The sequence below is a fragment of the Hyperolius riggenbachi genome, chromosome 12 (genome assembly GCF_040937935.1).
Source record: "Hyperolius riggenbachi isolate aHypRig1 chromosome 12, aHypRig1.pri, whole genome shotgun sequence".
NCBI classification, from domain to species: domain Eukaryota; kingdom Metazoa; phylum Chordata; class Amphibia; order Anura; family Hyperoliidae; genus Hyperolius; species Hyperolius riggenbachi.
Window position 1 is genome coordinate 41,844,823 of NC_090657.1, and position 15,262 is coordinate 41,860,084.

A 15,262-nucleotide genomic window follows, 5' to 3' on the forward strand; every position below is an offset into this window, starting at 1 on the left:
AATAAAACATTCTACTGTGGATAAAACCCACACATTTTATTTGCCCCCTGTATTGCAATGTTTAAAATGTTTCCCTAGTACAAGGCCCGGCCCGCCCCCCACCCCCTCCCCCGGGGTCCGCACAGGGCTCTTTTAGGGGCTAGAGGGGACGCAGGATGAGGGGAAAGCCATGGCCACACATTGGCCGCCCCCCCCCCCCCCTCACCTCAGGCTCTCCCCTCTGTGCTCCCCTCCAATAAGTGTGTGCAGGCGGTGGACAGCGGCAGATATACATACCTTCCTTGCAATCCACGCGGATGTTCCTCTCTCTAGTGTCTGACTCTACTTCCCTAGGGGAGGGAGGGCTGCTGTCCCCCCTCCCCGCCGATGTGTGGCCATGGCTTTCCCCTCATGCTGCGACCCCTCTAGCCCCCCAAAACGGCCCTGAGTGGGCTCTGGGGGGGGGGGGGGAAGGGAAAGGTGGCAGTGCTATGCATAGGACCCTGTCGGCACACTCTGCCTACGGTGATATGCATGTAGTTTTTATGCATTGTGGTGCGATGCGATGGGGGCAGAACATCACACCACAAACACAAGGGCCAAGGGAAAAAGTGACCTAAAGTGAAATAAAAGTGGCCAGTTTAACTTACATGGGGCCTCTTCCAGCCTCCAGCAGTACTTCTGACCCCTCTGAGTCGTTCCACTTCTGCTCTAATCAACAGCTGTGCCCTTTCTGCATGCGCGTCTCCTGATCGCAATCCTGCGGATGGGAGAGTTAAAATTGCATTGATGCACGCGCCAAACGGTCACGGCCACGTTAGCCCAATCCAGGAGGCAGTAGCCCGCAAGTGGCACAGTCAGCCAGCTTACAAAATGGCACTGCTGCTGCACAGAGCGGAATGACTGCTAAGGACCAGAAGGACTACAGGGGGCTGAAAGGATCCCCAGGCAAGTTAAATGGGACACGTTACTTTAACTTTAGGTACCCTTTAAGAACCAAGGGGTTGCATGTTATTTTTAAGTTGCACATTATTATTGGTTGTATCTACAGAGAGAATATACTAGCTACATTCCACCACTGCCCTATCTGTCTGTACTGTCTGTCTGAGTTGTGGCTAGGAGTGTTCAATAAGATGCAAATTGTTCCGAGTAGATGCAGGATAAGGATTAAGCCATTTATGCAAATATATGCAGCTTGAGAATGTACCAATCATATGAAGCCAAGGTGGGATTCAATTGGTCCATTTTCAAGCTGCATACAAAATGCATCCTGTTTATATGTTGACGCCCCCCAGTCATGGCAGTCACTGCCATAGAAGTTAAAGAAGGGGCACATATAGAGTTCTCAGAGTACTCTTTGTTCCATTCCCTGTTTATTAGTGTGAAATCTTACCATCTCCATAAATAGCATTATTGGTACAGTTGTGAAGAGCACAATGAGAATAGTCTGAATCATGATGATTGCATCCTTCATTGTACTCCTGGACTTGGCTGCAGCTGAATCCATCTTACCTACAAAAGAACAAATATATTCACATGAGTGGGTAATCAGTGTTATGCCTATCAGAATAGCTTGCTTTTCTTCTGCTTCTTAGCATACACATTTTACAACCACTTTTCAGCATTTCCTGCCCACTGTGTATATTTTACAGTAACTGTTGTGTTATTTTGCTCATAGTCTTTCACACGGGTTTTTTCCTCACCTTTCTAAATCTTCTACAAAGTGTACCTGTCACATAGCTACTTGAGGACCAGACAGTAACCAACATACTGTGATTTACTGTATAAGTCTCACTATCTGAATGATTCCCCCTGCGCTGAGTATATTTTGATTGCTATTTGGTTTTTATTTTTGCTTTGCTAAAATTGAATAAAACCCCTTGAAACTGAAAGATTAAAGGGAACCTGAACAGTGTAAAATTATTTAAAGAGACCCTGTAACAAAAAGAAAGTTCCCCTGGGGGGGTACTCACCTCTGGAGGGGGAAGCCTCAGGGTCCCAGTGAGGCTTCACCCTCCCCTGTAGCTGCCCAGCGCTGGCTCCCCCGAAGTGTCCCGGAATTCTCCCTCGACAAGCCTGACAAGCACTGATAATTTAATGTTCAGTTCAGGTTTGCTTTTAACACCATCAGTTTGAAGCTGTGTGCGTGTGTGGGGGGGGGGGGGGTAGGTAGGTGTGCTGACCTGTGATCTAAATGTCAGTACATAGAGCCTGATGCAGGAAAACATTGTAATATGGCTGTGCACAGACATCGCTTGGCAATATTATCCCTACTACCAGCACTGTGTACTACGAGTTATGCTATTAGCGTGATCCGTGGTACTCAACTAGAGTGACCGTTGCTAAGGTAAGGCGCGATACTGACGGTAACACTGCTTAGTAATGCTTGTTACCATAGCAATGTTTGCGCTAGTCAAGTACCACAGGTCACACTAATAGTGTACCTCGCAGTACACAGAATCGGTAATAAGGGTACTATTGCCGTGCGCTGTCTGTGCAAGACGATAGCGTCATGTTTTTGTGCATCAGGCCCATAATCTGTTAAAATGCTTTTTTTTATTAAAATAAATATGTAAGAAGAAAAATGTAAGAGCAACATCATAATAGTACATAGTTATGGAACAGAATTCAGTATCATCTATATAATTATTGTATAGTGATTAACCCATACTATTCTGTTTTCAATCATTTTTATTGAATAAATAAAAAAAACAAAAAATAATATGTTGACACAGGGGAAAGTGTGTGTCTGTCTGACTGACTGACTGACTGACTGACTGTCTGATTGTCTGACTGTCTGTCTGACTGACTGTGTCTCTCTGTACACAACTGACATTTGGGACTGGCAACTTCGTTAAAATTGTTTGCTGATGTTAGAGATAGTTGAGGTCAGTATTTAGAGAGTACATCTACCACCGATTAGCTGGAGTGTGCACAGTTGGGAGCACTATCCTCTATAATAAAACCAGTGTCCCTGCGTCACGTTGTCCCTGTGTAGCTGGGTCCGTGCTTTTTGCTACTGCACATGTGCGCAGCACGGACCCGGACTGCAGTTGTGACTGGAGGACGGGGCAGTGAGCCGGGCAGGCGGCAGGCCAGACTGGTGCGCGGGCGGACGGGTGCGCGCAAGCGTACGAGCGGCGTCTGTGCGCACCAACATGTGGTGGTGGAATCACTACCTAGAGCCCATTTTTAAACAGGCTTAGGTAGACTATTTACTTATAATTTGTTTAAAAAGATTAGTTTGCCATGAAGCAAAACATTTGACATTTCTGAGATTGTTCTACAGCCGTGATATTTCACAGGGGACAGCATTAAACATTAATTCCTCATGATTACATGACTGTATTGATCAAATTGTAATATAGATTTTTCATTGATAGCTGTAAATGCTTGATGTGAAGTTAAAACCACTTCCTCAGAGTGCCACAGCAAACAGATGACATCTATCTACAAACACTGATTGGAGTTAATCGATTCCAGCAGTAACTGGAAGCTGCAACATCTGCAGCAGCACTCAGCAATTTATACTACTAATATGGGTGCCTGCTAGTGACAAATGGAGACAGCATAGCGCTCCTGTATGCAGTATACTGAAGGTGGAACTGCTGCATCCAGCCATCTGTAGGACCGCTGGGATTTATGCAGCACTTTACCCTTCTGTACACTCAGCACCAGTCTCATTGCCACAGGGTCAGGTTTCAGGGCCCTTTTACACTGGGGCATTGCAGTGAGGTAAATTTACCGCACCACGGCCAATGAGAGTCTATGGGGGAGTTCACATTCCCCACGTTGTGTCGCACACTGCCCTGGAAGTTACCTAAAGTGAGCGCATACCTACATTACTGTGCGGCTCCTGTGACCATCTGTGTCAAACTGGAAGTCATGTAAGTCTATGGTGATGAAGCGTTTTTAAAAAAGCGTGCCCCGCGCAAGTGTATCTTTTACAATACGCTTCTGTGCACTTCCGCACTTCCTAAACAGGAAGTGACGGCAAGCGCGCATCACTTCCTACGCCAATATAGTTTAGTATTCCAGAAAAATGTATAAATGGTACAAAAATTTTACTTACAAGACTGGGTTGCACTAAGGCAATCACAGTAAAGCCTTGTTCACATTGCGTTCGGCTCGCGTGTCCGTCCACGGTGGCCTTATTTTTGAGGTGTTTTTTCTTTCCGATTCCCGGCACTTGGGTGGGCGGGGTTTTTTTTTGGGGGGGGGGGGGTAGTGGTTTCCGACGCGTTTTTCCCGAGCGTTTTGGTAATTCACTCCCTGACACAAGTCAGGAAGTGAACTCTGATCTAGAAGAGAATAAATACAGAGTATTTATTCTTAAAAACGCAAACGCAATCGCTCCACAAAGCGGTTTTGTGAGAGTTTTGCGTTTTTTCTTTACCTCCTATTAGAGCAAAAACGCCCTAAAATGGCTCAAGCACTGCTTTTCAAAACGGAGAGCGCACGAAACGCTTTAGTCTGAACTACACCATAGCACGATATGGTGTAACCGCTTTCTGTGCATTTTTGGAAAAACGCCTGCGCTTAAATTTTTCAAAAACCGCCTCCAATGTGAACAAAGCCTAATAGGCTTGTGGAGCATCCCATCTCCATGCAGATATAAAAATCTTCTTTGCAGCAAGGCGGGTCGCACATTGGAGAAAAAAAACAAAAACCACTGGATCTAATATCACAAGGCAGGCCCCTAGCTAAGGGAACAAACTCAAATGGGAGGTGGGAGGAGGCACCCCAAGCTATTGTGTACACCGGGGAAGCAGTGCAAAACAAGCAATCTTACCTTGGTAGAGGAAGGATCAGGGTTGGACTGGGAGCTGCAAAAGCAGAGGAAATCCACTTGATGGCCAAGCAGCCGTAATCAGGTGTTGCTGCTTATTGTGAAGACTTTCTGTAGGATTCTATTGGGAGTGATAACAGGGTTTCTGCTGCTTGGCCAGCAGGTGGATTTCCTCAGTTTTTCCACCTCCCAGTCCGACACTGGGAAGGATAGTAAGAAATATTGAATTCATTGGCACTTTCTGGAGTATGTGAATAAATATTTGGTTCAACTCTATCAGTTTGTTGTGTCTACTTGGAGGAGGGAAGTCCACCTCGGCCTCCCCGACTTTTAAACTTTTTATCGACTTATCTTTTTGGCGCCTCTGTCTGCCTGTACATCGAATTCATTGGACACTTACCCGATTCTTCAGGTCAAAAACACACTGTCTGTAACTTGAGAACATCAAACTTGGGGTGCCTCCTCTAACCTATTTTTATTTAATCGCTAATGCTGAAGTCAATTGATTAACTGTCTCAAACCAGTGGGTTTAGAGGTCATCGGATAAGATCCCTCGAGGAAGTCCAGGGACTATTTCAGTAAATTGGTAGCAGAAAGCCTGCATAGTAGGTATTAATTAGTGTCGTACTTTTCAGGTGCAGGTGAATGTTTACTGTAGGGGTTGTTTATATAACAGTCCTATATGAATGAGTACTGATGCCTTCATGTAATCTCTGTACATGACAGGTCCTCTCTAGAGCCTTTTTGTGGGTGTTTATAGAAAGTGCAGAAAACATGCGCTCCTTCTCAGACTGCCGCAGATAAAAATCAAAATGTGGCTGCAGAATATTTTTGGCTTGGTATGACTGCTATGAAAAACAGGAAGCAGACTCATATCACTCCGCTATGATGTCCCACCAGACTGTTTAAAACAGGATTGCTTTCGCTGATTGATTGTGGCTTTCAAAAGGTGTTAAAATACATACATCCACTCCATTTATAGACTATTTTTCTGAATAAAGATGCTCCAGACTAAGACGCACCTAGGTTTAGAAGGCTTAAACCAGTGAAAAAAAAAAGATATATACTAAGCCTAATGCGTTTATGATCCAGGAGAGTCTTGTAGATGTCCCCCCCCCCACAATTGTGTCCCCCTTGTACCCCGTGTCCCCATGTGTCCTCCCATATCCCCTTCTGTCCTCCATGTGTCCTAGTCCCACTTGTGTCCTCCCCGTGCCCTAGTTAGCCCCCCCGTGTCTTCCTTTGTCCTCATTTGTCCCCCTCTCTGCCCTCCTGTATCTTCCTCTGTCCCTCTCTGCCCTCCTGTGTCTTTCTTTGTCCCCCTCTCTGCCCTCCTGTGTCTTCCTCTGACCCCCTGTCTGCCCTACTGTGTCTTCCTCTGTCCCCCTTTGTCCCCCTCTCTGGTCTCCTGTGTCTTCCTCTGTCCCCCTTTGTCCCCCTCTCTGTCCTCCTGTGTCCCTTCTGCTGCCCATGTATAGTTATGTGCAGCGAAAGCATCTCACCTTATCCATCGGCTTCAGCTACATTACTATACACGGGCAGCGGAGGGGACACAAGAGTCCATGACATTGTGGTGGGTCACATCAGTGGGCATTTGTAAGTGAGGTATTTTGTTTCATAAGTCCACAGAACACTACCACAAAAGTTTTGGGATAGTGTTCTGTGGACTGATGAAACAAAATTAGAACTGTTTGGGCTCATGGATCAACGCTATGTTTGGAGGAATAAGGCCTATATAGAAAAGAACACCATGCCCACTGTGAAGCATGGCGGGGGGGGGGGGGGGGGGGTCAATCTTGCTTTAGGGCGGTTTTGCTTCTGCAGGTACAGGGAAGCTTCAGGGTGTGCAAGGTACCATGAATTATCTTCAGCACCAGGAGATATTGGAAGAAAATGTGATATGTGATGCAGTCCGTCACAAACCTGAGGCTTGGGAAACATTGGACCTTTCAACAGGACAATGATCCCAAGCAGGGGTCTAGTCCTGGAAAAAGAAGTGAGTGGACTCACCCCAAAAACCACTGCACCGCGTGCCGGAAAATGGGCGTGGTTAAGCATAGCATGGGCGTGGTCCTGGGTGGGGCCAAATATACATGGCCTTAGCAGTGGTATAAAAGGTCTGCCAGGGGAAGTTTGAGCTCTGTCGTAGTGTATCCCCCAAAAGTAGATGTAATCTGACAGCATTTCACCAAAAATACACATAATCTGGCAGAGGTTCCTCCAAAATACAGATAATATGGCAGTGGCTACCCCAAAATAGACAAGCTGGCAGCAGCAGTTCCCCCAACATACACATAATCTGGAAGCAGTTCCCCAAAATACGTGAAACCTGGAAGTGGATCACCCAAAATACACGTAAAATACATGCAGCAGTGGTCCCCCAACATACACAATCTGGCAGCGGTTCCCCAAAATACACATAATCTGGCATCAGCGGTTCCCCAAAAATACATATCTGACAGCAGTTCTCCCAAAATAGGTACCCCCAGTATAGCTAGCCAGGTCTATAGGTGTCCCCAGTATAAGTAGCCATGTGTATAGTTGTCCCCAGAATAGGTGGCCAAGTGTATAGATGTCCCCAGAATAGGTAGCCAGGTCTATAGGTGTCCCCAGTATAGCCAGGTGTCCCCAGTATATGTAACCAGGTGTTCAGTTGTCCCCAGTATAGCCAGGTGTATAGGTGTCCCCAGTATATGTAGCTAGGTGTATAGGTATCCCCAGTATAGCCAGGTGTATATGTCCCCGCAGTATATGTAGCCAGGTGTATATGTCCCCAGTATATGTAGCCAGGTGTATAGGTGTCCCCAGTATATGTAGCCAGGTGTATAGGTGTCCTCAGTATATGTAGCCAGGTGTATAGGTGTCCCCAGTATATGTAGCCTGGTGTATATGTCCCCAGTATATGTAGCCAAGTGTATAGGTGTCCCCAGTATATGTAGCCAGGTGTATAGTGGCACCAGTATATGTAGCCAGGTGTATAGTGGCCCCAGTATATGTAGCCAGGTGTTTAGCGGCCCAGTATATGTAGCCAGGTGTATAGCGGCCCCAGTATATGTAGCCAGGTGTATAGCGGCCCACTATATGTAGCCAGGTGTATAGCGGCCCCAGTATATGTAGCCAGGTGTATAGCGGCCCCAGTATATGTAGCCAGGTGTATAGCGGCCCCAGTATATGTAGCCAGGTGTATAGCGGCCCCAGTATATGTAGCCAGGTGTATAGCGGCACCAGTATATGTAGCCAGGTGTATAGTGGCCCCAGTATATGCAGCCAGGTGTATAGTGGCCCCAGTATATGCAGCCAGGTGTATAGTGGCCCCAGTATATGCAGCCAGGTGTATAGTGGCCCCAGTATATGTAGCCAGGTGTATAGTGGCCCCAGTATATGTAGCCAGGTGTATAGTGGCCCCAGTATATGTAGCCAGGTGTATAGCGGCCCCAGTATATGTAGCCAGGTGTATAGTGGCCCCAGTATATGTAGCCAGGTGTATAGTGGCCCCAGTATATGTAGCCAGGTGTATAGTGGCCCCAGTATATGTAGCCAGGTGTATAGTGGCCCCAGTATATGTATCCAGGTGTATAGTGGCCCCAGTATATGTAGCCAGGTGTATAGTGGCCCCAGTATATGTAGCCAGGTGTATAGTGGCCCCAGTATATGTAGCCAGGTGTATAGTGGCCCCAGTATATGTAGCCAGGTGTATAGTGGCCCCAGTATATGTAGCCAGGTGTATAGTGGCCCCAGTATATGTAGCCAGGTGTATATGTCCCCAGTATATGTAGCCAGGTGTATAGGTGCCCCCCCAGCTGGAGAGGAGCAGCGCATCAGAGAAGAGCATTGGGCAGAGCAGCGGGGAAGGGCGGACGTTTCCCCCCCCCCCCTCCCTCACCTTAGGGCTCCTCTCCCTGGCTCTCCCCTCCATAACATTGAGGCTGTGGCTGGCGGCGGTGGCTGGCGGCGGTGGCTGGCAGCAGCGGCGGTGGGCGGGACTTACCTCCTCCAGTGTTCCGGCGAGTGGACGCTGTCGCTGTGGCTATGCGTGCAGCTAGTCTGGTCTAGTGAACACCAGACTAGCTGCACGCACGCACGCACAGTGTCCACTCGCCGGAACACTGGAGGAATTAAGTCCAGCCCACCGCCGCCACCAGCCACTGCCGCCAACAGAGCTTCCCGTTGCTGGGATCTAATCCCCTCCCCCCCCCCCATTACTATTTTATTAATAAATTGTGCTTGCTTTTTTTTATTTTTTAACCACTTCGCATCCAGACCTTGTTTTCCCCTTATTGACCAGAGCAGTTTTGACACTTTAGCGGTGTCCCTTTTCAATCAGCCATAACTTTATCCTTACTCATGACACCTAACTGATCTAGGTATCGTTTTTTTCAGGACAAACTAGACTTTCATTGGCGGGTATTTTATCCCTAGACCAAAAAAGTTTTCTATGCATTTTAATGGGAAAAAGAGGGTGAAAATGAAAAAAATGCATTTTTTCTCAGTTTTTATCAATTCCCAGTTTAAAAATAAAAAGTACCACAGGAGATAAAAACATGTCACTAGTATTATGTCTCCCAGTATTGAAAGCAAAAGGTGTCCCAAGTATCAGACCCCATCCCCCCCCTTATAGCCAGATGTGTCCCCAATATCAGTCCCCACAGTATAGCCTAATGTGTCCTCTGTGTTAGCACCTCCCAGCATAGATAGATGGATGTATCCCCAGGATTGCTGCCCCTCATGTGTCCATATGTGTCCCCAGGAATAGTGGTCCCCCATTATAGCCAGATGCGCCCTCAGGATTTGCAGGTGCACCCAGGATTAGGCCCCCCCCACCATTATAGCCAGATCTGCCCCCAGTATAAAATTGTACATTTGAAAAAAAAAAATATGTCGCCCCTCATACTTTATCCCCCCCCCCCAGCTGCACATTTTACCCCCCACCCCCCACCAGGGGTCCACACACCCCCATAAGACCCAGCCAGATGCCCCCCCAGGCAGCCCCCTTGGTGGCCAGATCGCTATAAAAAATGATAAGAAAGCAGCCTGACTCACCTTATCTCGTTCCAGCGATCAGCCTGCAGCCCAAGCCTCCGATCGCCGCTCTGCACGCAGCCCTGTGATGCCGATTACCGCGTCCCGGCTTGATGACGTTATCAAGCCGGGACCCGGCTATTCAGCATCACAGGGCTGCGTGCAGAGCGGGGATCGGAGGCTCAGACTGCAGGCTGATCGCTGGAACAAGAAAAGGTGAGTCAGACTGCTTTCTTTTTTTTAGCAGATCTAGGGAGAGATGAATGATCACGCTGTTTGCTACAGCGGTGATCGTTTATCCGTGTGTGTGGGGGGGTCACTAATTGGCTACAAGGGAACATTTTCCCTTTCACCAATTAGTATTGCAGCTGTTAGTGCCAGGAGGTGCGCTCTGTAGCGCACCTGTTCCTGCACACCAGGGCTGCAAGCAGGTCAGTATATCTACGTCGCTGTGGCTTGGAGAGAGCCACAGCTGACGTAGATATACTGTAGCAAAGGACAAAGTGGTTAAACCCCTCCACCCCCCAGCTGGCCAATCCTGGCGATCGGCTGTCATAGGCTTCTGCCTATGAGAGCCGATCGCTCTCCTGTGCCCCAGGGGGACAGCCGTGTCACACGGCTGTCCCCAGTGCAGCGCTGCTGCTGCGCGGTACATGTAAATAGGCGGCGGTTACGCCGTCTAACCGCTCGGAGACTGAAGGCGGGACAGAGCTCTGCCCCTCGAGCAGGAGATGCACTCGCAGCCTGCGCATGATTCTCCTGCAAACTGCAGCCCCAGGACTTGACGCCAATTGGCGTTAGGCAGTCCTGGGGCTTCCGCCGCGGCCACACCCATCGGCGTGGAGCGGTCTTGTAGTCGTTAATGATTACTATTCAAAGCACATATAAAAGATCATTACCAGGCTAGCACCATTGGAGAGCTAATACTGTGCTTGAGGTAGAGCCCTGAAGCGGTCACAACCTCTGCATCCCCTAATGCTATGCCACTGCCGGAAGCCCTGTACACTGACGTGGTATCAGCTTTCTTGGAAAACTTGTATAGCTTCATCTTAGGTGCCTTTCTCACTGACAGGGTTTACAGATGGCTCCAGTGAACGTTCAATGATTATAATGATTACCACAAGCGTTACTATGGTAATGCGTATTGCAATGGGCAACAGGGCTGGTTTAAGTGGCCCTGGGGCAAACTGCAAGCAATAATTAGCTATCAGTCCCGGCGTGTGAGTGGGCGGGCAGCAGCCGCACTTTGAAGGACGCTGTCTCTCTCTCGCTCCATGACCCAGCGCGTTTACACATGATGCGCCGGGTCATAGAGTGAGGAAGACAGCGTGCCTTAAAGTGCGGCTGCTGCCCGCCCACTCACGCGCCGGGACTGATAGCTAATTATTGTTACTAATGTACTTTCAGGGCCCGGGGAGCAGTGTCAGCGGGGGGGAGCAGTGCGAGCGGGGGGAGCAGGCAGCCAGGGTTGGTGCTGCGGGGCCTCAGTAGAGGTCAGGGCCCCGGGGAGCAGTGTCAGCGGGGGGGAGCAGTGCGAGCGGGGGGAGCAGGCAGCCAGGGTTGGTGCTGCGGGGCCTCAGTAGAGGTCAGGGCCCCGGGGCAGTTGCCCCATTTGCCTATATGGTAGTGCCAGCTCTGATGGGCAGTGGCTCTAATAGCCTAATGTGTGGTACAATGCTGGCGGTAGTAACATTAACCACTTCCGGATACCGGGTGGTTTTGCTGATCGGTGCTGCGTGGGCTCTCCAGCCCGCAGCACCGATCAGCTAGCAGCCAGGCCGATCAGACTTCCCCCCTTTTTTCCCCACTAGGGGGATGTTCTGCTGGGGGGGTCTAATCGCCGCCGGCTGCTTGCGCTTGCGGGGGGGGGGGCTCTCTTCAAAGCCCCCCTCCGCAGCGCTTCCTGGCCGCCTTCCCCTTCCCTCCCTCTACCTCCCCCTGTGAGCGGCGCAGGACGGAATTCCGTCCTGCGCCGGATAGGATAGGCTTCAGCCTATCAGGTGCCGGCGGTCCCCGGCCAATCAGAGGCCGGGGATCGCCGATCTCCGCCACGGCGCTGCTGCGCAGCAGCGCCGTATACATGTAAACACCGGGGAAGATCTTCCCCGTGTGTTTACATTTACCCTGCGAGCCACGATCGGAGGCTCGCAGGGTGTTCACGGAGACACCCTCCGTGAACTGACATGGAACGGCCGCTCATACGAGCGGCCGTTTCCATGCAATCCACTTCAGGATTCAGGGTCGTAGTTAAGCGTACGCCGAATCCTGAAGTGGTTAATATTGCCGTGCATTGCCTGCACACAGCAATATTACCAGAGCATAGTGCATCATAGTGCATACCTTCCAACTTTTTGAGATGAGAAAAAGGGACAATTAAGCCACATCCCAGATCAGCCCCCCCCCCCCCCCCTCCCAATCATACCCATAATCACACCCCTAGTCATGCACACCATAAAGATTTCATAAGAAAAATATGTTTTATAATTCAAACCACACTGGTACTGTCTATCCTAGTTCATTTTCCTTCATATTAACATTTTAAAATTAGTAATATATCAATTTAAGGATGGGAATAAGGCTGGTTTCACAGTGGGACGTTAAAGTCCCACGTTACAGCAGCCAGTAACACAGCCTAACTCACAGCACTGTAAAATCAATGTGCTGTTCACAGTGCCCACGTTGCGTTACATAGTAACTGCAGCACATTTAAACAAAGTGCTGCATGCTGTACGTTATACTGGGCTAAGCAGCGTTAGACTGTTTGCACAAGCTCAGTAATGTTGGAGGAGGAGATCTCCCCTCCTCAGCGGTGGCCAGCCACATGGCTAATTAATATTCACTGCACTGGTGGAACTGTAGTGTTGTCTGGATCATAAACGAATCGTTCATTTGATCCGGATCTTTTTTGTGAGTCGAATCATCCGGATCATGATGACAATGAAAGATTCGGTTCACAGTGGATGTCTGTCTGGAAGAAACAGGAACATACAGAATGTACAGTGCAGGGAAAGTCCTGTCCTGCTAGTCATTTCACCCAGTCTGCTTCCCTAGTAAAATGATTCAAATGATTCGGTTCAAAGATCCAGATCTTTTCAATGATCCGATTCAAATGATCCGAATCCTTAAAAAGATCCGGACTTCCTATCACTAACCTAGAGCGGCTGCTTTGAGAGCTGCATAACGCAGCTCAATCTGAAGTCCAACTTCAACACCACCATGCGTGCGTTAGGGGCACGTTATGCGACCATACCGTCCCCTAAAACGCGACGTCTTGGTATGAAAGTAGCCTAAAGGTTAGAGTCAAACATTTTTGGTGGAGAAATATATATATATATATTTACTTAGAAAGAGGGACGAATGAGGAGGAAAGAGGAACAAATGAGGAGGAAAGAGGGACAAATGAGGAGGAAAGAGGGACAAATGAGGAGGAAAGAGGGACAGGGCTCCCAAAGAGGGACTGTCCCTCCAAAAGAGGGACAATTGGGAAGCTATGATAGTGCCAGAGCTGCAAACTGGCAGTGGCATAGCAATATGGGCTATATTAGCTCTCTGTTGGTCCTGTGCTTGTAATCATTTCTAGAGATGCTTTGAATAGTAGTAATCAAACTGTTCCCCATCCCCCTCTTGCACCTCTGACACCGGTTTGTAGCAGGTTTTGGTGCACCGTATCAATTGTTATGTATAGAGTGCTTTAGGGGGGCCTGGGTCCCAATGTAAAACTTGCACCGGGGCCCATAGCTCCTTAGCTATGCCACAACTCTAGGGATATCAAATCTAACCCAAAAAAGTTTTACAAGTACATCAACTCTAAAAAAAGAAAGGTTGACTGTATAGGACTCCTAAAGGATGTGGGTGGGAACTCAATGGTGAATGACCAAGGGAAGGCAGAGTTATTAAATGCTTTCTTTGCTTCTGTCTTCACAAAGGAAACAGCACTGTTGCAAATTACAGTGGCAGAAGACTCTCAATCTTCTAACTGTAATATTAAATACTTAACGCAGGAAGAAGTAAAGGCAAGACTAAATAAATTAAAAATAGACAAGGCACCTGGCCCGGATGGCATGCATCCTCGGGTCCTAAGGGAATTAAGTTCAGTTATAGATAAACCCCTTTATCTTATCTTTTGTGACTCTCTTGCAACTGGCAGAGTCCCAGTGGATTGACGTACAGCCCACGTTTTCCCATTATTTAAGAAGGGCAAAAAATCAGATCCAGGAAATTATAGACCTGTAAGCTTAACATCAGTTGTATGCAAACTATTTGAGGGGTTACTAAGAGATACTATACATGACTTCATAGTAGAAAATAATCTTATTTCTCAGCATCAACATGGGTTTACTAAAGACAGGTCCTGTTTGACTAACATGCTCAGCTTTTATGAGGTAGTGAATGCTAATATGGATATTGGGAATGCTGTAGATGTGATATACTTGGACTTTGCAAAAGCCTTCGACACTGTTCCCCACAAAAGTCTGGTGCAAAAGTTGAGGATGCAAGGACTGGGGAAGAGTGTGTGCATGGATAGGGAACTGGCTAATGGACAGAAAACAAAGAGTTGTGGTCAATGGATCGTACTCAAAATGGGAGACTGTTAGCAGTGGGGTCCCACAGGGGTCTGCACTGGGTCCAGTGCTCTTCAATTGATTTATTAATGGTGGATCCACCTAGTGGATGCAGTAGTGAGCAATGTTGCTATTTTTGCAGACAATACAAAATTGTGCAGAATCATCAACTCTCAGGAAGATAGTCATATTGCAACTGGATCTGGATAGGATGGCTATATGGGCACATAAATGGCAGATGAAATTTAATGTTGAAAAATGTAAAGTCATGCATTTTGGTCGTACCAATGGTCTAGCACCATACAAAATAAATGGGATACAGTTGGGGACATCAAACTTGGAGAAGGACTTAGGAGTACTCATCGACAACAAGTTAAATAATCTTACTCAATGCCAAGCCGCTGCAGCTAAAGCTAACAAAATTTTGGGATGCATTAAAAGGGAAATAAAAACTCGAGATGCGAGCATAATATTGCCCCTGTTTAACTCTCTAGTAAGGCCACATCTGGATTCTGGAATATGGAATTCAATCCTGGGCACCACATTACAAAAAAGATATTGCAGTTTTAGAGCAGGTGCAGAGACGAGCAACAAAATTGATACGTGGGATGGAAGGTCTCGCTTACCAAGAAAGGTTAGATAAACTGGGTTTAGTTAGTCTAGAGAAAAGACGCCTTAGAGGAGATTTAATTAACATGTATAAATACATCAGAGGGCAATATAACAGCTTGGCGGATGAGCTTTTTGTCCCTAGGCCTTCTCAAAGGACTAGAGGACATGATCTGCGCATGGAGGAAAAACGTTTTAGCCATTTATTTAGGAAAGGGTTCTTTACAGTAAGAGTGATTAAGATGTGGAATGCATTGCCACAGGAAGTAGTTATGGCAAACTCTATACCTGCATTTAAAGGGGG

The 15,262-nt window shown here is 47.8% G+C and overlaps 1 protein-coding gene across 1 annotated transcript in view; it reads right to left on the minus strand.

Moving 5' to 3' along the window:
* Window positions 1-15,262, minus strand: part of CD79B (CD79b molecule) — a 52,309-nt gene that overhangs the window by 6,086 nt on the left and 30,961 nt on the right. The window contains exon 5 of the mRNA XM_068262106.1: window positions 1,373-1,491. Coding sequence (XP_068118207.1) covers window positions 1,373-1,491 — 119 coding nt within the window. The remainder of the gene's footprint in view (window positions 1-1,372; window positions 1,492-15,262) is intronic.